This window comes from Patella vulgata, chromosome 3 (genome assembly GCF_932274485.2).
Source record: "Patella vulgata chromosome 3, xgPatVulg1.2, whole genome shotgun sequence".
Classification (NCBI taxonomy): domain Eukaryota; kingdom Metazoa; phylum Mollusca; class Gastropoda; family Patellidae; genus Patella; species Patella vulgata.
Genome location: NC_065881.2, coordinates 63,283,790 through 63,311,329, shown reverse-complemented (window position 1 = coordinate 63,311,329; position 27,540 = coordinate 63,283,790). Strand labels below are relative to the sequence as shown.

At 36.7% G+C, this 27,540-nt stretch overlaps 1 protein-coding gene across 1 annotated transcript; it reads right to left on the bottom strand.

Moving 5' to 3' along the window:
- Positions 1–46: 46 nt before the first annotated feature.
- On the bottom strand, positions 47–13,398 carry LOC126814432 (putative tyrosine carboxypeptidase MATCAP2). The gene is made up of 5 exons (XM_050539530.1): positions 13,287–13,398; positions 11,025–11,552; positions 8,041–8,317; positions 6,898–7,203; positions 47–2,491 (listed from the first exon to the last, which is right to left on the bottom strand). Exons 2-5 carry the CDS (start codon positions 11,463–11,465, stop codon positions 2,235–2,237), a joined length of 1,281 nt encoding a protein of 426 aa, XP_050395487.1. The 5' UTR covers positions 11,466–11,552; positions 13,287–13,398; the 3' UTR covers positions 47–2,234.
- Positions 13,399–27,540: the final 14,142 nt, after the last annotated feature.

Below are 27,540 nucleotides of genomic sequence, written 5' to 3'. Positions count from 1 at the left end.
CAATGCAATCATCACTAACAAATTTTAAATACAACAATTAACATACTGGTAGTTTTAAGTTTTAATTTCTTCATCACTTAAACATACATACCCTCAAAAGTATTGGGTGGTAATTTCCCACAATCTGATTAAAATACAGATCTATATTCCGTTCCGTTTTTGTATACTTTTGATGGCCTCTACTACATGAAGATTTGACCAGTTGTAGTGGGAGGTTGTGTTGTCTGCCAGCTTGACTTAATAGGTAGGGTTGTTATTTCTTGATCAAATGGTTAAACGGCAGAAAAACAAGTTGGCAGAAAATAATTCAAGAATTTACTTAGGCCTCCGTACGTATGGTAAATGGACAATAACTAATGACAAATACATTCTGAAAAATGGACCCTCCCTCAATCAAGGTAGGTGACAAACATGGCTTCTAAAAATAGATTTTTTTATAGTTTGGTGTATCTCCCTGCAAATACACAGTTTTGAGAGGGATTTGAAGTAAATTTTTGATAGATTAATTAGTTTGAATATTTTTTTAGTCTAAAATATATCATCAAATCAATCACACAGTTTGTACAAGGGAAAATATCTTTAAAAGACAACATTTCTAAATAAATTTACATAATATATTTCTTTACACACATACAAAAGCATACCCTCAAAGACATGTCATTTTAATAATATTAGTACTAATGACTACGTACATGTATTTCAAATACAGTAAACTTCGCATAAGTCGGATCTAAATGGACTGATCGATTTTATCCGAGTTATGCGAAGATCCGAGTTAGCCGAGGACCTAGTTCAGCTCTGAACATAGGTCTCATTATCGCCCTGTACGTTCAGGTATCGTCCTATTGAATACATGTCGAAATAAAATTGGTTCCCAGTCAATTTTACTGGGCAACTTTTTACTGCTAAACGGTTGTATGTCATTCTCTGTGAACGCCTGAACAATGTACAGGAACATTTTAGTGAGAAAATAAGACCTTGCTTACCTCGCTAGAGTCTGTATGTGCAACACAACATGGTGTTAAAATTGAGTCCCCTTCTGCTAAACGGCTTTGGCACGGGCCATATATAACGAAACGAAATTTAGGTAAGCTGGGGTGGGAAAAAATTAGAATCATTAAAAAGTTGAGAAACTTCAGTCAATTATTGCTTTGCCTAGCCCAATTAAAATCAAAAATTCCAATTTCGTTTCATCTTAAATGGCCGAGTTGCGCAAATTTGTGAGCTGCCCAGTATTTGGAGGAGGGGGTCGTATTTTTAACAGCATGTTGTGAACATACTGCTGATCCGACTTAGGCGATGGTAATGAAGCCGGAATTAGATCAAATGGACCTAACAATTTGATCCAAGTTGAGCAAAGATCCGACTTACGCGCAGATATTTAATAAGAACCAGCGGCTGCCAGGCAGGATACGCCCACATTTTCAAGAGATGGATAGAGAACAAGCTAACAAGAAAGTGAGTTTTCCTACTATCAAGGGCCATAATTCAGGAAATTACAATTCAATATGTGCGAATATCAAAAGGAACTGAGATCTTTGTGTTATAAACTTACATTTCAAGTTTCAACAAAATCGGATGAAAATTGTGACCTCTATAGGGTCCACAACCTTGATATACCATATTTTTACGCTATTTGAGAACGAACGGCGGCCATTCGAACTCAACCTTCCTTAGGGTGTAACGGTGATATAATAATACGTTTTTTTTAAATCGGATAAAAATTATGACCTCTATAGGGTCCACAGGCTAAAAACGCGATTTTTCGTACAATCAGGGGCCATAATTCAGGAAGTTACGGTCCGATATGCGCGAATATCAAAAGGAACCGAGATCTTTGTGTTATAAACTTACATTTCAAGTTTCAAAAAAATCAGATAAAAATTGTGACCTCTATAGGGTCCACAAGCTAAAAACGTGATTTTTCGTACAATCAGGGGGCCATAATCCATGAAGTTTCGATCCGATACATGCTAATATCGAAAGCAGCCGAGATCTTTTGGGGATAAACCTATATTTCAAGTTTCGTCAAAATCGGATAAGAATTGTGACCTGTAGAGAGTCCACAAACAATTGTGGACGTCCGGACGGACAGCATAATACGTCCACATGAAAACGTGGCCGTATAAAAACGTGCAGGATCAAAGGGTCCAAACGATTTTATCAGAGTTGAGCGAAGGTCCGACTTATGCGAAGTTTACAGTAGACGTTTACATAAAGCCACAAAATAAAAATTATTCCACTTCTGCTAAAATGTTATCTGTTAAACCGTTCACATCAGCTATCCTATCTATTTGTCTTTTATAGAGATTCATGTCATTCATAAAACTAGGTATTTTAGTATTTTCTAATTCACAAATATCTTCTAATAACTCAATATCCCTGTGGGAGACTTTACCTAGTCTGACCAATAGACTAAAATCTAAGGTGTGGCGTCTTTTAAGTATCTGTAGAGCTCCATCTAGATATACTTGATCTTTGCAAAATGACCCTTAAAATATATAAAATATTCTGTGCTTTAGAAAACTATTTGAATTAGTTTTCTGAACAAAGAACCAGTGGCTGCCGAGCAAGATACGCCCACATTTTGCAAGACATGGATAAAAAAACAAGCTACAAACAAAAGCGAATTTTTGTACAATCAGGAGCCATAATCCAGAAAGTTATGGTCTCAAATGCACAAATATCGAAAGGGATTGAGATCTTTGGGATATATATGTTTTAAGCTTCATCAAAATTGGATAAAAATTGTGACCTCTAGAGGGTCCACAACCTTTGTATTACATACTTTTACACAATTTGCGTTCAAAGAAGGCCATAATCCAGGAAGTTACATTCAGATATGCGTGATTATCAAAAGGAACTGAGATCTTAGTGTGTAACAGTGATATATTAGTTAATAACACGTTTTTTTAAATCGGATAAAAATTGTGACCTCTACAGGGACCAAACGTGCTAAAAACAAGATTTTTTGTACAATCAAGGACTATAATTCAGAAAGTTATGATCCGATATGCACAAACAGAACCAAGATCTTTGGATTATAAACATGTATTTCAAGTTTCATCAAAATCGTATCAAAATTATGAGCTCTAGAGGGTCTACAACCTTGATATACCAGATGCTTACACTATTTGCTTACGAGGAGCGGCCATTTTGTCCAGCAGTTTTGGTCAGATTTTCAAGAAATTCGAACTCAACCGTCATTTACGGTATAATGTCGTGGTTAATTAATTGTTTGTTTCTCATGACCTACCCGCATGTCCGTTTTCATCCGTAATAATTATGCACTTCCATAATGATTTGGTCAAATTTAGGGAGGTCACAAATTCGTCCTGTAAAATTTGTAAAACTATATTTGTTTGCCTTCAAATATTAACAATGAATTGAGACATTAAAATCGACTATTTATCGATAAACAGGACACTGTAGGTGATAAGTAAAGTCTAGTAGGCAAGAACGTGAAAAAATATACAAAGTCCATATGTGAAACTAGAAGTTAAAAGATAGGTTGCCTGCAACAAAACATACACCCACAGCAGCTAAATCGTCCGAGCAGTCGACAAGGGTTGTCGCATATTAATTCTTTTGTAGATAATTAGGGGAATTTAATAGACAATTTCATACAGATGACATTATAATTTTTGTCGTTTGAGGGTTCACAAGGTTCTACAAACTAAAACAAAGGCCGTAACTCTGGAAGTAATCTACAGAAATTGTTAAAATTCGACAGGATTTTTCATTTTACAAATTCAAATAATGCATATAAATTTCATACGGATAATAACTTTTGTCATTCGAACGTTCACAAGGTTCAACAAAGTAAATAGGCTTCTTCATTTCACTAATTTAAATGATGCATATGAATTTCATACAGATTAAGTGCTGACTTTTGTAGTTCCAAGCGTTCACAAGATTCAACAAATTTAATTAAGGGCCATAACTCTAGATGTAATTAACGGAAATTTGTTGAAACTCAATACTCAATAGGTTCGTTTCACTAATTTAAACGATAAATATAAATTTTATACAGATCGGACAATAACTTTTGTTGTTAGAGCATTCACAAGGTACAACAAAGTGGAACAAGGGCCATAACTCACAGCGTAATTAAGGTAAATTGCTGAAATTCAATAGGCTTCTTCGTTTCACTAATTTAAATGATGCATATCAATTTCAAACAGATCGGATGATAACTGTTGTCATTAGAGCATTCACAAGATTCAACAAAGTGAAACAAGGGCCATAACTCTAGATGTAATTAACGGAAATTGCTGAAATTCAACAGACTCTTTATTTCACTAATTTAAATGATGCATATAAATTTCATACAGATCGGATAATAACTTTTATCGTTAGAGCATTCACAGGGTACAACAAAGTGAAACAAGGGCCATAACTCACAGCGTAATTAACGGAAATTGCTGAAATTCAATAGGCTTCTACGTTTCACTAATTTAAATGATGCATATCAATTTCAAACAGATCGGATGATAACTGAACTGGTGTCATTAGAGCGTTCACAAGGTTCAATAAAGTGAAACAAGGGCCATAACTCTACATGTAATTAAAGGAAATTGCTGAAATTCAATAGGCTTCTTTGTTTTACTAATTCAAATGATGCATATAAATTTCATGCAGATCGGTTGATAACTTTTGTCATTAGAGCGTTCACAAGGTGCAACAAAGTGAAACAAGGGCCATAACTCCAGAAGAAATTAACGGAAGTTATTAAAATTAAATCGGCTTCTTCATCTCACTAATATGCCAACAACATATATCAATTTCAAAACAATCAGATGACAAATGTTGACAAATGTAGTCTGTAGAGTGTTAACAAGAAATTGTGGACGATGGACCGATGGACGGACGGACGGACGGGGGCGACGGCAATATACGACCACATTTCCATCCTTCATGAGGCACTTGTCAATTGTAATAAAATTCACGGAAAGATATAAATGTCTTTAAATAAGTGCTAAAATTCGATTTCAACCTTCATTATGGTGTTACGGTGAATATATTTAAATGGTTTTTAAAATCGGAAAAAAAATTGTGACCTCTAGATAATCCACAAGCTAAAAATGTGATTTTTCGAACAATCATAATTTTTATCCAATTTAAAAAAACGTTTTAGTATATCAACGTTACACCCTAAGAATGGTTGAGTTCGAATTTCGTGAAAATCAGCCCAAAACTGACAGACAAAATAGCCATCCCTCGTTCTCAAATAGCATAAAACTATAGTATATCAAGGGTGTGGACCCTCTAGAGGTCACAATTTTCTTCTGATTTTGATGAAACTTGAAATGTAAGTTTATAACCCAAAGATCTCGTTTTCCTCCCAATATTCACACAAATCGGGTCGTAACTTCCTGAATTATGGCCCCTGATTGTACGAAAAATCACGTTTTTAGCTTGTGGACCCTATAGAGGTCATAATTTTTATCTGATTTAAAAAAATGTTTTAGTATATCACCGTTACACCTTAAGAATGGTTGAGTTTGAATTTCGTGAAAATCAGCCCAAAACTGACAGACAAAATAGCCATTCCTCGTTCTCAAATAGCATAAAAATATGGTATATCAAGGTTGTGAACCCTCTAGAGGTGACAATTTTCTTCTGATTTTGATGAAACTTGAAATGTAAGTTTACAACCCAAAGATCTTGGTTCCTCTCGATATTTGTGCGTATCGGATCGTAACTTCCTGAATTATGGCCCCTGATTGTACGAAAAATCGTTATTTGTTTAGCTTGTTCTCTATCCGTCTCTTTTCGGCCAATCAAGGGCCATAATTCAGGATGTTACGATCCAATATGTGCGAATATCGAAAGGAACCAAGATCTTTGGGATATAAACATGTATTTCAAGTTTCATCAAAATCGGATCAAAATTGTGACCTCTAGAGTTGCCACAAGCTAAAAACGTGATTTTTTGTACAATCAGGGGCCATAATCCATGAAGTTATGGTCCGATACATGCCAATATCAAAAGGAACCAAGATCTTTGGGAGATAGATCTATATTTCAAGTTCCATCAAAATCAGATAAAAGTTGAGACCTGTACAGTGTCCACAAACAAATTGTAACCGCTAGGGGATCCACAACCTTAATATACCAGATGTATATTTGCATATGAGGGGTAGCCATTTTGTCTGGCAGTTTTCACAAAATTCAAATTCAACCAACATTACGGTGTAATGGTGATATTTTCGAACGGTTCCAGTTTTTAAAATTGGAAAAAAAATTGCGACCTCTAGATAATCCACAAGCTAAAAATGCGATTTTTCGTACAATAAGGGGCCATAATCCATGAAGTTTCGATCCGATACATGCCAATATCGAAAGCAGCCGAGATCTTTTGGGGATAAACCTATATTTCAAGTTTCGTCAAAATCGGATAAGAATTGTGACCTGTAGAGAGTCCACAAACAATTGTGGACGGACGGACAGAGGCGACGGCATAATACGTCCACATGAAAATGTGGGCGTATAAAAAACATTTTACATACAATCAGGGGCCATAATCAAAGAAATTACTGTTCAAAATATCGAAAGGAACCAAGATCTTTGGGTTATAAACATACATTTCAAGTTTCATTAAAATCAGATGAAAATTGTGACCTCTAGAGGAGTGGCCACAAGCTAAAAACGTGATTTTTCTTACAATCAGGAGCTATAATCCATGAAGTTACGGTTCGATTCATGCCAATTTCGAAAGGAACCAAGATCATTGAGAGACAGACCTATATAACAAGTTTCATCAAAATCGGATAAAAATTGTAACCTGTAGAGTAGCCACATACAAATCGTGGACAGACAGGGGTGACAACAATATAAGTCCACATGAAAATGTGGGCACATAATAAAACAAATAACAGCATGCAATCATTTTACCTGGTTTGGACGTATCTGTTTGCCCCCGTTTTGCTCGAATACAATAATCCCATCTCACATTAGGACTGTGCACAAATTGTTCCAGATCATGAAAAAGTTCTTTAAAAGATAAAACTGAAGCTTTATAAGCTGTGTAATATAATAAAGCAGCACGCCACAGTAAGGGATCAGTCCTTGTCAAAACACTATGTAAAGATGCCAAACCTTCTTCGGTTGGGTTTAATGGTAAAAGACCTAATTCTCTTCTGGTCCTAAAGTTGGCCCATAATTGATATTGATTGTTACAGCTGCGTATATAATGGGTACCTAAAATGTGAATGTTTTATTAATATTATAAAATATTTATATATAAACTTCGAGATGTAACAGTGATTTGTGTAAAAACAAGCCAACAGTGAGGCTGATGTCCCCCGCCGAAATCCCAAAATAAATAGATGACACATATTAATTAATAGATTTATTTTTTTTCAAAAGTATCAAGCAATCAAACTGATTATCAACACTCTCAATCAGATAGAATCAAAGTTATCTTGTCCCAAAGCATCGACCAATGAAATTGCTTAGCTTTAGCTCGAAATGTTAATCATTGAACTCAGTCAAGACATTTACCTAATAATAAACATCTACATCAAGTTTAAACATTCTACCTCATTTAAAAGCAGAGTTGTTATGTTCCTAAGTCTTGACCAATCAAATTTCTTATCGCTCCTTAGCCTAAGCAAAAATTCTCATCATCGAACTTAGTCAAGGTAATGATACCAATCAAATTGCTTATCTCTGCTTACCCTAAGCAGAAAATGCTCATCTTGAACTACATCAAGGCATTGACCTAATAAACACCTATACCAAGTTTAAAGCTCAATTAGAAAGAGAGTTATTGTGTCCCAAAAAGTGTGGCAAACAGACAGACGGATGGACCGACAGACAGACAGGCGGACAAACACATTTTAATAATCCCCTGCTTTCTCCGAAAGGCGCGGGCAATAAAATGTTGTCTAAAGTGCACTGCCAACAGTCAAATCTGACATGATGATGCTAATCTAAAACTTTACTGGTCCTTACTCTTTGAAAAATACTCGGGAGTAGATAGCAATTCTGATTCAAATTCAAAGTCTTAATACACATAAATCTATGAGGACTTACCTATTTCATGGCGCAGAAGTCCTTCGGCCCACTGCTCTCTCAGATTGACAATTCTAACATTAACAGTTGGTCGACCCTTAACTTGAGTCATAGATCCACGTGAAAGTAAATCTTCACTTAAGTTTATATTAATGTCGTTCTCTAGATTTTCTTTTTTCAAATACTTTCGGACAAGAGTGTAAATATAAGGTCTATTTAAAATAGGCCCCCCTGTAATTTCCTCAAATATTTCATAACTTCCATATCTAGCTAAAGCTTTTTCCATTATGAGGATGGCCTGTAAATATAGACAAAACAAGCAGTTGCCATGCAAGATACGCCCACATTTTGCAAGAGATGGACAGAGAACAAGTTAAAAAAAGAGATTTTTCATACAATCGGGGGCTATAATCCACAATGTTATGGTCCGACATGCGACAATATAAAAAGGAACCAAGATCTTTGAGATATAAACATATATTTTAAGTTTCAGCAAAATCGGATAAAAATTGTGACCTCAAGGGGGTCCACAAACTAAAAATGATATTTTTATACAAGCAGGGGACATCATTCATGTAGTTACGGTCCGATATGCGCCAATATCGAAAGGAATCGAGAGCTTCAGGATTTAAACATATATTTTAAGTTTCAGCAAAATCGCAAAAAAATGGTGATCTCTAGAGTGACTACAGCTAAAAACGTGATTTTTCGTACAATAAGGAGTTATAATCCAGAAATTTACCGTGGATATGCATGAATATCAAAAGGAACTGAGATCTTTGGGATATAAACATACATTTCAAGTTTCATCAAAATCGGATAAAAATTGTGACATTTCTAGAGTGTTCACAAGCTAAAAACGTGATTTTTCGTACAGTCAGGGGCCATAATCCAGGAAGTTACGGTCCAATTAATGCAAATATCAAAAGGATCCGAGATCTGTGGGAGATTAACCTATATTTCAAGTTTTATCAAAATCGGATAAAAATTGAGACCTGTAGAGTGTCCACAAACACATGAAGAGGAGAGGAGCGGCGTCAATATTTGTGACCCGTCATGGCATAATGAGTTGCAATGAGGAAATTTAGAAAATTGAGTTATTTTCACATACTCCAACTCAATACCTTCAATTTGATTTATAGTTTGTTTGAATCGGGCAAAAATTGACTGAGCTGTGTCCATTTGAAGCTACCCAACACACAAAACTTTTGAGAAAAAGCAAGTCAAAGATTTGATATGTTCAAAACAAAATCCCATAGCAACCAGGCCATTTATTTGCTGTTTTGTCATTGAATATATCTTTCCAGGGGTGCTGAAGATGAAAATCGTAGTAAAAATTTGATCTGACAATTTCCGCCATTTATTTGCTATTTTGTCGTTTAATATTTTTTTATTTAGGATTTCAAGGGGGCCGAGGATGAAAATCGTAGTAAATGCGGCATACTCACATGATAGTGTTATACTGCAGAACAATCTATACATTAGTAGTCTATGTTTTGTATATTATAACTTTGGTGAGATTAACAGTTAATCTCATCAATTAATTAGCACCTTAGGGCCAGCTAGTGGTCAGGAGATTAAGGTTATTGATTGGGTAATCATCAAAGAAGCCACCACAGTTGTACACGTGTTCTTTTAACACATGAATTAAAATAAGGTTTTGCGTGTACGATAGGTCTATTATTATTTTCAGGTACCTATAGAAATGTCGACAGATAGACTCATTTTTGTGAAAATCTCAATTTCGATCAAAATTAATATTTTCACTTATTTTGTCTCTAATTCCGACTCATTTTGACATACCGAGTGACATAATATGTCCACATGAAAATGTCATACAATAATTACTAGAATTCCATTATCAAAAAGCCAACAGTGAGGCTGATGTCCCCCTCCAAAATCCCAAAAGAAATAGATGACACATTAATTAATTGAACATTTATCTTTTTCAAAAGTATCGAGCAATCAAATTGATTATCAACTATACACTAAGTTTCAGCACTCCATCAACATCAAGTTTACACATTCTACCTCAATTAAAAGCAGAGTTTTACCAATCAAATTGCTTATCACTCCTTGGCCTAAGCAGAAAATTCTCATCAAACTTAGTCAAGGTAATGATATAATGAATCTATACTTGGAGTTTCATAGCTCTCACTTAATTATAACCAAAGTTATCGTGCCCAAAACATCCACCAATCAAATTGCTTATATCTGCTTACCGTAAGCAGACAATGTTCATCATCGCACTCCATCAGGCATTCACCTAATGAACACCTACACTAAATTTAAACACTCTACCTCAATTAGAGAAGGAGAGTTATTGTGTTTCAAAGTCTCGACCAATCAAATTGCTTATCGCTCTGCTTACCCTTAGCAGAAAATGTTTATTATCGAACTTAGTCAAGGTACCGATGTAATGAAACTATACACCAAGTTTGATCACTCTCACTTAATCAGAACTAAAGTTGTTGTGTTCCAAAGCATCAACCGATCAAATTGCTTATCTCTGCTTACTCTAAGCAAAACATGTTCATCAAGGCATCAACCTAATAAACACCTACACCAAGTTTGAACATTCTGGCTCAATTAGAAGGAGAGTTATTGTATCCCAAAAAGTGTGACGGGCAGACAGACAAACAGACAGGCGGACGAACCCATTTTAATAGTCCCCTGCTTTCTTCGAAAGGCGGGGGACAAAAACCCATCCGTTTTATACTATTAATTATTGTATAACAACTTATTATCTGAATATCAAATGCATAAAAAATCATTTGTAATTGGTTTGTGTTACCTGTTTCTATTGATTGAAAGTTTCTCACATGAAAATGTGAGAGTATAAAAATATGTATTGGCTAGAGTAGGTTCTGGAATATTAACTGTTTACTTATAATAAAGTTCATAGGAAAATTTTTTTACAGGTTCAGACCTTTTCTGATCATTTCCTTATCTTGCTACCTAGTATAAAATATGGACTAAAAAAAGTATTAGGGTTTTTTATTTACCTGTGTTAAATAACGAGCGGATGGTTTGTTGAATTTTTCGATAACTGAACTATCAGCTGGATATTTGTAGATAAATAAGGGATTATAAACAAAATGAGCACGCATAAATCTTTCTTTCTCAGATTTTTCATTTTCTGGTTTAATAGCTGTCAATAAAGCAACCTTTTTCCGTCTTTCAAATGGTGGAGGTAATAGATTCTTTGGTGATGGTGTTATTCTACTTGGTACTTCTGTCAATTTTGCTGTTAGCGGACGAGATTTTAGTTCTGGAAGTTTTGCATTCATGATGTTTGCACATTTTGTATTGTTCTTGCTTGTTGAGGGAGATGACTTGACTTTTTGCTGGAATTTACTGTTTTGACTAACAGATGAAATTGACAGTTTTTTTCTTTTTCTTTTATATGATGATGACGATTTCTGTCTTATTGATGTACCATTCATTTTTATCACTAGTTAAGTTGGTATTAAAAATATAATATTCACTAGAAAATATATCATCCTTTCAAAACAGAAGATTCATCATTCAAGCTGAAAAACATAATGGAATTGGATAAGTTTTTATTTACATGTGGAATTATTATGACATTGCCCCTGTCTGTCCATCTGTGTATCCATTCACATTTTTTGTTTGTGGACACTCTAGAGGTCACAATTTTTATCCTATTTTGACGAAACTTGAAATATAGGTTTATATCCCAAAGATCTCTGTTTCTTTTGAAAATTTGTTATGCATCGGACTGTAACTTCATGGATAATGGCCCCTGATTGTACCAAAAATCATGTTTTTCGCTTGTGGCAACTCTCAGAGGTAGCAATTGATATATCCACTTTGATGAAACTTTTAATGTACGTTTATATTCCAAAGATTTCGGTTCCTTTCGGCATTGGCGCACATCGGACCATAACTTCCTGGATTATGGCCCCTGATTGTACGAAAAATCAGGTTTTTAGCTTGTAGACCTTCTACTGAAGAAACAATTTTTATTTGATTTTAAAATCATATCGTTCAAATATGTCATCATTTCTCTGTAATGATGATTGAGTTTGAATTACGTGAAAATCAGACCGAAACTGACTGACAAATTTATAATAATAATGCAACACTATATTCAAGTAGAATTATGCGATTAAAGCCACGAACCTGCATTCGCTGTCTGCACAAGCGCAAGTTTCATAGATATTGCGGACCAATTCCAACGTATTTTGTTTATGTTTTTGAATCGCAAAATTTTACTTGAAAATAGTGATGAATTATTATAAATTTGTGTCAGATGTGGCAAGAAATGATTCCTTTTGGCGAAAAAAGAAGAATCACAGTGAAAATTAGCCTTAGAACTGAGGTGGGGGTAGAGCAGTATATTGATGTTTCTGTTCTTAACGTGGACCAGCCCGTTTATGACGGTTATTTGCACATGCGGGGTGATTTTTTATATAAAACTCTGTGGTTGGTCTATGCTTCCCCACTTGCTTTGGTTTTGGACTACCACGAAGAGTGTTATATTGGATGCTTATACTTTTAGTGAGTAGACGGCTTGATGTGTTCTTATAGGACTTAAGTATATTTAATCTTTATCTGCTGCATGTTTATATATGCCTTTGTATTGCATGTTAGCTTAAATATTAATCGTATAGTAGTGGTTGCTTTTGTAGTGTTAACTTGCCTGTCTGTCTGAACACCCAACTATCACCACTACAAGACAGAAGAAAGATGGTGCGATTGACATTTTTCTTCAAGGTGCCCATTGACTCCTATCTGACTCCTATTCGTGGTAAACTGTTAATTAGACCCAAAAAAATTGACAATTATTGTAGCCTACTAGTACTAGTGGAAATATTATTAATAGACAAGCCAGTAACCATCATAACAAACTGTAAAAGTGACCAGTATAAACATTCTTTTTTCCCCAAAACAATTATTGAGTGGAATAAACTAGACTGTAGACAGTGACATTGTGCGTGCAGAGTGAGTTCGGAGCTCCAGTACAGCTCTCCATCAGTGTATAGTTAGTTACACTATTCCGCTGCAATATACCAGAAAGTCCTGCTGTGTATACATTCAGATTCAGACACCCCCTTGACCCATTTTTGCCTACACTTCGGCGATAGTGGGCGAGATAGGGTAGGGATTTACCAACCGATAGGGATTAGAGACTCAGCACGACAGCAGTGATAGTTGCGAGTGAAACGCATTCTTACTTCATTTCAGCTCAATGCAATGGGGATGAACAGCCAAATGACAGCGGCCGACCAGAATTAACTTACCGGAAATATATAATGTCACTATCACGACAATGTTAAAGTTTATAATATTGTACAGTTTTATCGTTAAAAACACAAGGCGAACAACCACAAGCCCACCACGGGTAAAACCTACCGGAAACGTGCTAAAGAATGTAAACTTCCGGTATTTTTATGGTTTCTATGTAGCCTCTGTCAATTTGACTCGCACAATGTTGGAGCAATAGCCTACATATGCAGTCGTAGTAACACCACAACAACCAAATACTCCTCGCAGTGTTTCGTTTGATTAGAGGTAATCACACTTACCACTGCTGTAAAGGAAGCAGATTTCTGTTCCAAATTATGACTAGTCAATAGTCGGATTACCAGCTAACTGCGTAACTTAATTAATATCGGACCAAATATTATGTTTACGTAACGTTACGTCATGACTCACGATTTTATTACGCCCAAATAACCAGTGCATGTAGGCCTATAGCAGAAAATTGCAGAAAAACTAATTATGTGATAAACGAGGCTATCAACACGGATACAATGTAAACAATACTGTTTGGAGACGAACAATACTTTAACCGTTTTTATTTTTAATATGTTAAATCACTGTCCAAAGTTTAATGGAAGGTCCCATCTGCAGATTAAACCGTGGGCTGTCATGTTGCTGTACTACTTCTACTTGGGATAGATTTGATTGAATGGGAAGAATAGGCACGTACACTCCCTCAAAAGCTCAAGTAGCCTATCAGAAACAAATCCAGTATTATAATGGCCAGAGAGGGATTTCTCGGATCATTGCTTCTGGAATATGCAACTTCCATCGACTGCCATTATAGCTTTGATCATTCTGCCCGAAAAGCTATAATATTGGCATTTAAAATATGGGTATATAAGTGTATAAGAATTTGAAAAAAAAAGATTAAGCTGATTATCTCCACTCGACATCACAAAATAACATGCATAGCCAAACAGATCAGCAGTAGGCCTATATAATATATATTTGCTTGACCGCTATTATCTTTTGCATTATACCACAGTGTTTACTCTGTGGTGACAAACCCCAAGATGCAGTGCGCAACCTACTTTTTATGCAAATGAGGCAGTCGCCACGCTGTGTATTTTTACTCTGTGGTGGTATCACTAAACACAAACATTTGCATGGAAATGGATTCAGCTACCCCGAAAACATATATTTTGATACCAAACTCAATCATATTATGATAATTGGGTGACAACTGGAATGTTCAAGTCAAAACCGGTGGCCATTTTGAATATTAGCTAATTTGACCTATTTGGACAAGGATTTCGGACTGGGACTTCACCAACCCTAAACCGTGGTCAGCGTTTTCATTGCAGGAACTGTCCGCACTAATATTATCTTGTCTGAACTATTCCCTCTGTGCGAATTATGCTCAATAGTCGGGGCATAACCCCAGATCCGTGACCATTTCTCGGGGAACAAGGTTGGACAATTGTATCTGATCAGTGGAGGCACCAGCCGCCGGTGGTTGGAGGAGCAAAGCTGGGGCAAAGTCCAAGGTTAAGGGGGGCAAATACACGAGCCTCAACTAGGGTTGGGGGGGGGGGGCTTTCCATTTTTTGAAAAACAGGCTGCCGGATAGGCAGTATTTCAGACACTTATCATTGAGATAAAGGACTTGCGAACCTTGACGAAGCCCACTCACGAGCGCCAGAGTAGGGAGTGCTTACGGAGGGTATGGGTGACCTCCCCAAGAAAATGCTGTCTCACAGTACCCAGAGTACTCAGTCAGGCACCGATCGTCGAGATAAATAGAGCTGACTAGATACCGTCCGTCACCAGGGGCCTGTTTCACGAAGTTTTAACTAAGATACAAATCCAAATTTTAGTAATTTGATTGGATAATATTAGATTGATTTTAGTGCTTAGCCAATCAAAATTGAAGTATCTACTAAAATTTGGATTTTATCTTTAGTTAAAATTTCGTGAAACAGGGCCCTGATCACTAGTTTATCCGACCCCAGAGAAGAAAGTGTCAAACGAACGAACTTGCGAACCTCAACAAAACCCCAGAAAATCTGAAAAATAGACTGCAGACCTACATATGTACTAATAACTACCATAAATAGGCCCCGAGCGAATTTGGAAGCCGGGTAGCCTATCCTGCTAGTCTATATAAAAAAAATCAAAGATGTGTGTATGTATGTTTGTAGCACCATGGGTCTTCTGTCTGACGTGAAGAGCGGGCCATTGATTCCGGTCGCCACATCCTACGTACGACCCATGCATCTTTTCTTACTACATATCTTAGTAGCCTTGTTGTGATCGTCTTGAATTTGTCTCTAGCTGTCTTTACTTCTGCTTCACTTTGTGTATTTACTTCTTACTGTTTTCTTAAGACGGTTGTCTTTTCAGTAGTTATAACAATGCAACAGTTCGTTTTTACATTTTATATATCAGCTGGATACATGGATAAGCATAATATAGATTACAATAATAAAGTCATTCTCTCAAACCTCTTTCAGCCAGACTCGTTGGGCGAGTCTGCTGATAGAACCTGCTACATCTTTTCCCTTCTGGAACCAAGCTGCTATCTAGGAACTCAGATGGTAAACTCTCCGGAATCTAATGAAAGTCTGACTTAAAAGTTTGCCATGATTTCTTTTATAGAACCTATGAACAACACGCACAAAACTAGTATATTCATGACCCTGAACCTGTTCAATTACTAATATGATTGGTCACTTTAGCCAAATGATGTAATTAGTAAATTTCCAAGCACATGTAATCTCGTGGTGTTTTATTAACACATACAACCAGCTATGTTTTGGCTCTACAACTCTTTTTATGTGTCAACTGTCACTTATTCACTAAGTTGATTTTAGTACAATTGTACATATATGTGAATTTAATAACTTGCCACCAAAGATATTAATTAATGAAATATACTGCCCCCATTAATTTCAAGAGCAAAAATTCTAGCAATATTATTACATGTTTACGCATCAGGATTCTTCGCCGCGATCCAACCCCACATGATATCAAATTAACCAGCATGACCCCATGAATGTTTTAGGCCATGATTTATGAAGGTCAAGATCATTTATTAGTTTAACACAGCCCAAAATCTGTGCCTGCAGCCGAACTATTTTACTGCAATTAACGATTATTATGGTAATTAAGTTTAATAATAGTAACTGATGGTATAAGCTAACAGAAAAGCGTGCGAGACAGGATGGTGCCGAGTAAGCAGATCGTGCGCCCCGGGCGAAGCCAGGTATCGAACTAGTGTGACACAATGTAGGATTGGTAGTTAGCTCTTTTGAATTTTTGCCTTAAACTATTGCGATCTACTCGTATACGCCTGAAACACAATAAAAAATTTATGCTTCCAAGTCACATGAATAGTTTTTTAGTGACCGCTACGAAATGGGGGCATTCATTGTTTTTAAAGAGGTATTGGCACTCAAGTACCGACCCATTTAAGGGGCAAATAGAAGTTATATTACAAAATCTACTTAGCAATAGTTTAAGGCAAATAGTTAAAAGAGATAAATATCAATCCTACATTAATGCAGCATTGCAGACCCCAAAATAGGGCATGGCAGGAAAATGGTGAATGGGAAGTTTTGTCTATACGATATACACACCCAACGCCCTATATGCCACAGTGTTTAACATTTTCTCAGTCGATAACACCCAAAATAACAATACTTCTCAATATGAGTGTGCAAGTCCGACATACGATTCAAAATACCCAGACTCTTGACACGTGTTTTCTGAGATTTGCTAGTCATACGACGGAATGCATTTTTATATACGGTAGTGCATTATAATGTTTTATTATTTAGTGATGCCTGGAAAAATTTATGGTAGTTATTATTACATGTGTATGTCTGTAGTCGCGAAAATGCTAAATTTTTGTATGCTATCTCCTTTCAAAATAGTTCTATCAGCTTGTACATGGCATATTCTTGTTTCTCATCCCCCAAACCCCTGAAACGACTATCACGACACATTTATGTTGTTAGTGTTGTTTTCATCGACAAGAAGGCTTGGCATATCATGGGTTTATTTCTCTTATTTGCTGCTTTTGAGATTCAAACTATAACCATAATCGGCGATGAAGGTATTAATTGTATGGCTCTTTGATGTATTTAGACATTTATACTACTTATTATATCTTATTTTACATATGGTTCCACGCGGACATAAAATCAAAAGTCTAAACATAAAGGACAATCGCAGAGTACAAAATCGGATCTTGACAAAGTAAATAAATGTAATTACTTATAACAAATGAGATTGTATATTGAAATTGCGCTTGATCAACTGAAAAATTAAATTGTACAATGTATCAAATGGACTGTATATTGAAAATGAGTTGTATTTATAGATGTTAAAAATGTCTATTATCAATTTGAATTATTATCATGAGCTAACATGTATTGAGTGTACTATGGGCCTTTGGCCTAATATGCATTGAAAATAAATTTTTATTATTGAGTCCGGTGGCCAACAAAACCTAAACGAGAGCATCGCTAACGCTGCAATATACGTCCACATTCCAGCCTTGATTGATATGGTACTTTTTAAAATGAAGAGAATGAAATATGAAATGGCTGTAATATGACAAGAGGCAAAGAAGGGTTTGTTTTGCCAAATTTACAGACAAAATATTAATAAAAAAGTGGGTGTCACACTACCCCAGGAGGTCGGGACAAGCACCAAAATAAATAGTTGCTGTCTTTACGGTATAAGGAATAAATGTGCAAAGATGATCCATTCAGAATTGCAGTCTGTAGACGATAAATACAAAAAATGGGCGTGGCTCTGCCCCTGGGGGTTGGATATGGAACAATATAAATAGGTACCACCCTGTTATTGAAATGACTACATCAATAGTTGCCGTCCTTAGGGTATAAGGAATAAGTATACCAAGTTCCAAGATAATCCATTCAGAATTGTGGCGTTCGAGCGCCAAAGGCAAAAATTGGGCGTGGCTCTGCCCCTGGGGGTCGGGGCATTCAAGAAAATCAATAGTTGACGCCCTTTGGCTATAAGGAATATATATGCCAAGTACCAAGTTGATCCATTCAGAATTCCGGCCTGTAAATGATAAACACAAAAATTGGGTGTGGCTCTGCCCCTGGGGGTCGGGACATGCAGTTGTCGTCCTTAGGCTATAAGGAATACAAGTTCAAATGCAATCCATCAAGAATCGTGGTCTGTGGGTAACTCACAGAGACACAAAGAAAAAATGGGTGTGGCTCTGCCCCTGGGAGTTGAGCAATCACCAAAAAAATAGGGGGCATCCTTAGGGTATAAGGAATATGTATGCAAAGTTTCAAAAGGATCTGTTAAGAATTGCGGCCTGTAGGCGACACAAAAGACACACAAACATTGGGCGTGGCTCTGTTCCAGTGGATCGGACATGCACCAAAAATAAAAGGGATCATCCTTAGGGTATAAGGAATAAGTATGCAAAGTGTCAAGATGATCACTTAAGAATTGTGGCCTGTAGGCGACACACAGACAAACACACACACACACCCCCACACACACACACTATACGTCTACATTATTAATGTGGATGTATAAAAAGGATATATTGCACGGGTCATTTCGCCAAAAATGTTTGTCAGTCTCTATTACAGACCATCGTCTGCTCTCCTGAAGTTCACTCGTAGCTAATAACAAAATTTCTTCACTAGTGTCCCTTCTATCAGAAACAATCGCCAAACCCTGTTCCCCGAGAAATGGATGCACGGATCTGGGGGTTGTGCATCGAGCGTACAAAACATATACATTATAAATATAATACATAGTTATAAATAAATGAGTTGAAATGAATTTTAACGTCCGACATTTCTGCACCAACAAAGATAGGCCATATTTACAATCTAGTCATATGATGATCAGAGGCGTGCTGGGTCTTCCAAACTTACAGCACTTTAAGGTGGGTGGATATGGAAGCCTATAACTACCATTCATAATTTCTACTTTTCGCCTCTTCATAACACGAAAGTCGAAAAGTAGAAGTTACGACAAAATGTGAGGCGACAAGACGGTATGCAAGCCAAAATCAACTCGAAATTAGGAAATTTAGAAATAACACACAGCGATAATAGCGCTCCTCGTTTTTTCCTAATTTCTTATTTTCGACTTGCATTTTGGCTTGTATATACCGTCTTGTTGACTTTCGACTTTGTCATATTTTTGTATTTATTGATGTCAGTAAGAAGGCGCCAACACGCAAGCCAAATGCAACTCAAAAAGTAGAAATTAGGAAATTAACACTCCACGCTATTAGCGACTTTTCGACGGGAATTTTTGATTCTGTGGCACATGTTAGAATCGATTTGACGTATATCTGAGACATGGCATACCATACATTGACACATGGTTGAGGGATTGTGATTAAGTCCTGAAGATTTGAAAATGAAAATAGTTAGTGTGGATGCCGAGCTGGTGAAGACTAGTTCGATGAAGTTCACCCCACTAAATTATTCACATGACACCGCTACAAATCTAAGCTAGTCCCTTTTCAGCATATCGTTACATACGCGCGTCACCGCTTTGATAAAACCCCATGATGTGTCCATAAGAAATATGAAACTGCAACATAACAACTATTTATTCACCATCACATTAGTTATTTCACAAAGGTTCACTGGTTACAAGTCATATTCTGATAGATACATACATAGATAATCTTAGCGTTTTGGCTCGTGTTAACTTGCGGTAGAAAACAGTACGCTGTCACCAGCTCACATCACGCACTTTCATCTTTACTTTCATCGCACATGTTCACAACATCCGCTCTGTTGCTAAGCAACTGACTCGATTTTCAAGACACTAGATACTATCCTACAATATGCAATTAGACTCGATTAACTCACATTTAACTTAATATACTGCATGTATGCACAGACACATTATATTGCCATATGTAGATTTTGAACATTACATTCCGGCCCCTATCTTATGATAACAAAGAATAAGATATACAACATTACAATGTTCAAAGATCAAAATAAACAAGAAACTCTTAACTAGAGCTAATTCACCAAGCTAACTCACTTCACAAATACTGTTTCACAATTCAGCACTCACACTTCACGACTTTTACAATTATAATCAAACTAAACAAATGAATAAAACTGTAATTTACAACAAAATAAACAATAATGTTATAAAGAATGATGTCACAATCTACAAATTCACAAGTTTACTGAAGTTCACAATTAAGTTAAAGATTACATGATTCACATATAAAGAAAAGATACTAGTTGTACAGATTTCACAAATGAAAGTTACCTTTAAACTTAAAGTTATGACATTCTAAAGTATTTAGAAAGTTCACGGGTTCACAGTTCAGCACGATTCACAGTTCATCACGATTCGCATTTCACGCATCTTGCTCTAATAAAAAGCATAATTTAGTTATAGGTCTGACCAATGTAGTGGTCTTTGTCCTTAGCTGTACACTTCTCACTAGACCTTGTTTATTTGGATATACATCAATAATAACACCCATAAGCCACGAACATCTAGGTGCATTATCGTCCACTATCAAAACTACGTCACCTATTTTAAAGTTCCTATTTGGTTTTAGCCACTTTTGTCTTTGTTGCAACATTGGGAGATATTCCCTAGTCCACCGTTTCCAAAATAACTCGGCTAGATATTGTATTTGCCGCCATCTACGTTTTTAGTAAATGTCACGTTCACAGAATACACCTGTAGGAAATGACGTCACAGGTTGCAACAATAATAATGAGTTTGGAGTAATTACTTCCAAATCATTCGGATCTTCAGAGACACGAGTTAAAGGACGACTGTTTATAATCGATTCCACCTCACAAAGAAATGTTTGTAATTGTTCTTCAGTTTGACTGGTTTTCAAATATTGTTCACTCAACAGTGATTGTAATATTTTGCGTATTGTGCGTATTTGTCTCTCCCATACACCACCGTGGTGAGAGGCAGTAGGAGGGTTAAAATGCCACTTAAAGTTAAGTTCTACAGCAAATCTGTTAAGATCAGCTTGATTAAGTTCTTTCACACCATCGCGTAGTTCTTTACTTGCACTTACTAAATTAGTTCCATTGTCAGAAAATATGTCCTTTGGCACACCCCTTCTAGCAATAAACCGACGGATAGCACTAACACAAGAACTAGTATCTAAAGAAGTTGACACCTCTATATGGATGGCACGGGTAGTAAAACATGTAAATATCACTCCATACCGCTTTTTCACCGATCGACCTACTTTAATCTCAAAATGACCAAAGTAGTCGATGCCTACACTGGTAAATGCTTTAAGATCAGCTTGAACACGAGTTTTAGGCAAATCAGCCATCTTTTGCTGACCAGCACGAGAATTTATCTTACGGCATATGACACAGTTACGGATTATCTCTTTCACTAAAACACCAGATCTTATGATCCAGAATTTCTGACGTATCTCAGCAGTCGTATGATTACGACCCTGGTGACCTACTTTATGATGAAAGTATTTAACAATTAAGATCGACACATGATTATTCTTTGGGAGAATAATTTGATGTTTAGCATCACTAGGAATGTCAGCATTTCTTAATCTGCCACCGACACAGATTAGACCATTTAAAAACACAGGATCCAAATTTGACAAAGCACTATTGGACTTAACAGAATTATTTTTGTCACCAGAGATTATTTTATAATCTTCAGAAAAAACAGATTTCTGAATACACTGAATGATAGATTTCTCAGCACTTGATACTTCATCCACGGTCAAGATTCCATTCCGTAAACTGTCAGGAATTTCGAGTTTTTGGCTTTTCAATTTTAAAATAGCCTTTAGTCTTAACCACCACGATATACCGCGTTTAAGACGATTCCAGTTCGAATAATGATTAAATAACTTGTTTACATCGTCTTGATTTACCTTGATACACCCGACGTTTATTTCACTCACAGTTTCATTGTCAAGTTTTTCACTAAATACTGGCATAGGCGGCCATTTCTCAGATGACTCATACAGAAAACCTGGACCCGTTATCCAGTTGACAGATTTAAGGGCATCTGCACTAAGACCTCGAGAGGCATGATCAGCGGGGTTCTGCTTAGACGGAACATACCTCCATTGATCAATTTCCGATCCATCACGTATTACTGCTAAGCGATTAGACACGAACACCTGATAACGCGCTTTCTCATTCGCGATATACTTCAGTACCGTCTGGCTGTCTGTCCAGAAGTACACTTGGTTCACTGGTATAGTCAATTCCGTATTCAACATATTGTTAATTCTTACAACTGACGTAGCAGCTGATAATTCCAACTTTACAATTGTGTGCGGTTTAATAGGCGCAACACGTGATCTCCCTATCACAAATGACACATGTACTTCACCACGGTCACTTTCAAATCTTACATAAGTAACCATTGCGTATGCATTTTGCGATGAATCTGCGAAATGATGCAATTGTGTATTCACAATATTACCAAAAGACTTCGGCTTTAAACAGCGATCAATTGACACGTTTTCTAAGTTCGGTAAATCATTTACCCAGTTTCTCCAATCGCGTTCATGTTTTTCTGGTATTTCTTGATCCCAACCAAGTTTTTCGCGACATAAGTCTTGAATGATTAACTTAGCACGGAGAACGAACGGAGAAGCGAACCCAAACGGGTCGTACACAGAACTCATAACCGATAAAATGTTACGACGAGTTGCTTTTGGATTCATAGAGCTCACACTAAATTCAATTTTATCGTCTTCGACACCCCATTTCACACCCAATGCACGTTGCACTGGTAAATTGTCATTGATATTGTCGAAATCCAAGTTTTTGGTTTCATCAACTCTATCAGATGCCGGGATAGTTTTCATCAAATTGCGACTGTTACTGACCCATTTTGTCAAATTAAAACCACCGGATCTTAATACAGTACGAATATCTTTCACTAAGGAAATGGCTTCAGGTTCACTCGGCAACGATTTTAAAAAGTCATCCACGTAAAAATCATTGTTGATTGAGTCAATGACACTTTGATCTACTTTACCTATATTGTCGCTTGCTACACGTTTGAGAGCGAAATTGGAACAGCTCGGAGAACTGACAGCTCCAAATAAATGGACTAACATACGATATTCAGTTAATGCTTGATTTATGTCCCCTTTTGGCCACCATAAAAATCTCATAAAGTCTACATCAGATTTACTAACTCTGACTTGATAAAACATGCTCTCTATATCGCTCATGACAGCAAAATAGTCTTGTCGCCATCTTAAAAGCACACCGAGTAATTTATTTGTCAAGTCAGGGCCTGACAATAATTGTTCATTGAGAGATGTATTATCATACATCAAAGGGCAGTTAAATACCACTCTCACCTTATTGGGTTTTCTTGGATGCACAACATTATGATGATTTAAATACCATACTTTACCATCTAGTTTCACCAATTCACCTTTTGGCACTTTTTCGGCATAGTTTTTCGATTCTAAATTATTCATGAAATCGGTATATTGTTTATGAAGAAATTCATTGACACTTAATCTCTTTCTCAGTTTATAAGCGAACACTTCGGCTTGAAGCCTGTTATTTGGCATCACAACATCACGATTTCTTAAAGGCAGATTGGTTTCATAATGTCCATCTTTTAATTTTATAGAATTGTCCATAATATTGATGAACCGTTTATCTTCTACTGACATGAATTGTCGGTCATCACATAGCCTTTCACCGAATTCGAGATTAAAGTACCTTTTAACTTGTAGCTCTAAATTATGGTCAACATGACAATAATTAACACTAATATGATTTTCAAATTTCCCGTTAAGACCGTAGAACAACCAACCCAAAGGTGATCTTACAGCATACGGTTCACCGAGGTTGCCTGTACGAATCTCGAGTGGCTGTGTCGCCAATGGAAAGTTCACACCAATCATCACTGTCACTTTGGGTATACAGTTACCACCCAAATCAGGTAATTTAATGTCCTTAAAATGTTCCCATTTATTGATATCGGACTGTTGAGGTGCATCCTTCATAGTAACTGGAATTTCATCCCTTATGTACGCTGGAGGCAAATCATAAAATGCTTTACCACAAACATCACTAACTTGTACAAGATCAGTCACTATACTAGTGTTTATAGTCTCTTCCAAATTAATGGTTTTTAACACAACTTGAGTTTGTTTACATCTGAGTTTCAGATGATATGAAATCTCATTGTTAAAAAATAACACACCCGAGCCATTATCTACGAAGGCATAGGTTGAAACTATATCGTCATTCACTTTTGGTTTTAGGCAGATAGGAACAATTGCCATTAAAGGGTTTCCACCCATAATTTCAGCTTTAACACAACCTGAAGTTATTTTGTAGTTCGTATTATCAATACTTTTCTTGACACTGGTTTCACTATTATTATTAAAGTTTTTCCTGTCCCTTGCAGGATCATGCATAACAGTTTGGTGAGTTCTCGTACACTTGTCACATTTTGACCATTCAGGATTTGGACATGTATCCTTCATATGACCAGGATTTAGGCATGCATAACACAAACCAAGTTTTCTTACTGACATATCACGATCAGATTGAGTGATTCCAGCAAATCGTCTACACTGCAATAAAGAATGATACGTTTGCTGTCCACAATAAAGGCATGGCGACTTTGCTGCTAGATTTTCACGTTTCGTACCATGTTGTACCACAGGTTGAATGTTTGTTGCGTTCACTCTCCTTTGTGGGATTTTTGGTTGAACGCTGAATGACTGATAATTTGATCTCTGTTGGTAACCCAATCCACTAACTCTCGGATCGTTCTCGTTCCTTGATAAAACACCCACAAAGTTTTCAAAGTCAATTAAAGTAGGAGAACGATTCTCCTTTTCACGGAGTCGACCAACTTCCGAAATCCACTTTTGTTGTATGGCTATAGGCAGTTTACTACACAATGTCTTAATAAATTCAAAACCATCAAGAAAGTTCATGTCTTTATTATTTTGTTTTGAATTAACACAATTGGTTAAGAATATTGAAAACTTTCTTAACCCCACTTTATCACCATTCTGAATTTTCGACCAATGTTCAGCTTTTGATGCAAATGCAGAGGCTATGAGTTGCGAATTACCATAGTCCCTGTCTAACAGTCTTCTTGCTTCACGATACGCATCAACAGGCGGTTCTATCAAAGGGCAGAATTTGATCAGTTCGTGTGCTTCACCCTTTGTGTATTTTAACATAAATTCTAAAAGTCTGGCAGGGTCACTAGTGTTCCGTTCAATAATAAATTGAAAATTCTTCACAAATGTTTGATAAGATAACACATCAGTTCCATCAAAATAATGTAATTCCTGACTAGGAAGTACTTGGTCCCTCTGATTTTCAACAAGTTTAGCCAATATATCGGATATGTCAACATTATTCACAGCCGTTTTAGGGCAACTATCAGAACTCACAGGGATTTCCGGTTCAATATTCACACAACTTTCAGGTTCAGTCACATGATTAGAAACACTGCTGGGAGAATGTTCAGGAATTATAGGTTTTTGTTTCAATGTTAGTTCTGAATCTGACACTCTACTTTTATTTTCTAACACTGTTGCTATTTCTGTTGCTGCTTTAAGTTGTGCTCGCAGACGTATTTCTTTTTGTTTTCTGTTGATTTCTTCCATGGCTCCTTCCATGGCTCGTTGCATTTCAAGTTTTTGTTTTTCTAGTTGATTGGACTCTTCCAAAGCAAACAATTCCTCTTTTAGTTTAATTGCACGCATTTTGGCTCTAGAGGCTGAAGAAATTTTACTCCCTTTACTACTAATATTCGAGATACTATCTTCGGGATTCACAGTGGGTTTATCATCAACCATAGACATAGTACCGGCCCCATGTGGCGCACGTGCTGCTGTCACTTGTTCGTCATGAATACCGGCCCCGTGCAGGCCAGTCGGCCTGTCGTCATTCTCAGTTACTTCAATGTCATTTTGTATCACATCATCGGAAATCAATCCAGGATCCGAGACAGTTTCACGACTAGAATTTGTACTTACAATTTCTATGTGTGGCTCCAAGACAGGCGGAGGAGGGGTTATGTTTCCCGCTTCACGTTTCTTCATTCCAGACATCAGAAAAACACAAATTAATGTCACAAAAGTGAAAGTCGCACAACACGATGTTTTCATCGAAATGTCAATTTCAGATGTTTTCTACTTGACTATGTGGATGCCGAGCTGGTGAAGACTAGTTCGATGAAGTTCACCCCACTAAATTATTCACATGACACCGCTACAAATCTAAGCTAGTCCCTTTTCAGCATATCGTTACATACGCGCGTCACCGCTTTGATAAAACCCCATGATGTGTCCATAAGAAATATGAAACTGCAACATAACAACTATTTATTCACCATCACATTAGTTATTTCACAAAGGTTCACTGGTTACAAGTCATATTCTGATAGATACATACATAGATAATCTTAGCGTTTTGGCTCGTGTTAACTTGCGGTAGAAAACAGTACGCTGTCACCAGCTCACATCACGCACTTTCATCTTTACTTTCATCGCACATGTTCACAACATCCGCTCTGTTGCTAAGCAACTGACTCGATTTTCAAGACACTAGATACTATCCTACAATATGCAATTAGACTCGATTAACTCACATTTAACTTAATATACTGCATGTATGCACAGACACATTATATTGCCATATGTAGATTTTGAACATTACAGTTAGCAACAATCAAGAACTAAACGAACTATGAGTAAAGAAAAACAAACATCAAAAGGGACTGGTATATTCCGTACAAAGGGTACCTGCCCAGTTTTATTCGATTCTGTTCTCAAGAGTTGACTGACACAACCCCAAGAACGAGAAGATGGTCAAGATTTATACACCAGTCGTGGCACCAGCGTAGAAAGTTTACTGGCCAAGTAAGTTACTGGTGACAGAAAAAATGTCAATAGGGTTCCTCGTAATGGAAGCCATTAGTGGAAATCAGGTCCAGATTAACCTTGCATGGGGCTGAAAATGTCACCGGGGCCCTTGCATATTCTGTTCATTGTCCGTCGCACACACAATGTAATTTGTATGTCAGTGCGGTTGATAGATAAATTTAATTGGTACACCATTTGGTACAATCATAAATTATTGTTTTAGAACTCATTTTGGGACTCCTTTAACATTGAAGCTCCTTTGTGCAGCCTTGTCAGCATCCAGCTTAATCCAGGCCTAGTGGAAATGGATTGGAAGTTGGATAATGAAATAAAATAAACAAGCGGTTGCCATGGAAGATACGCTC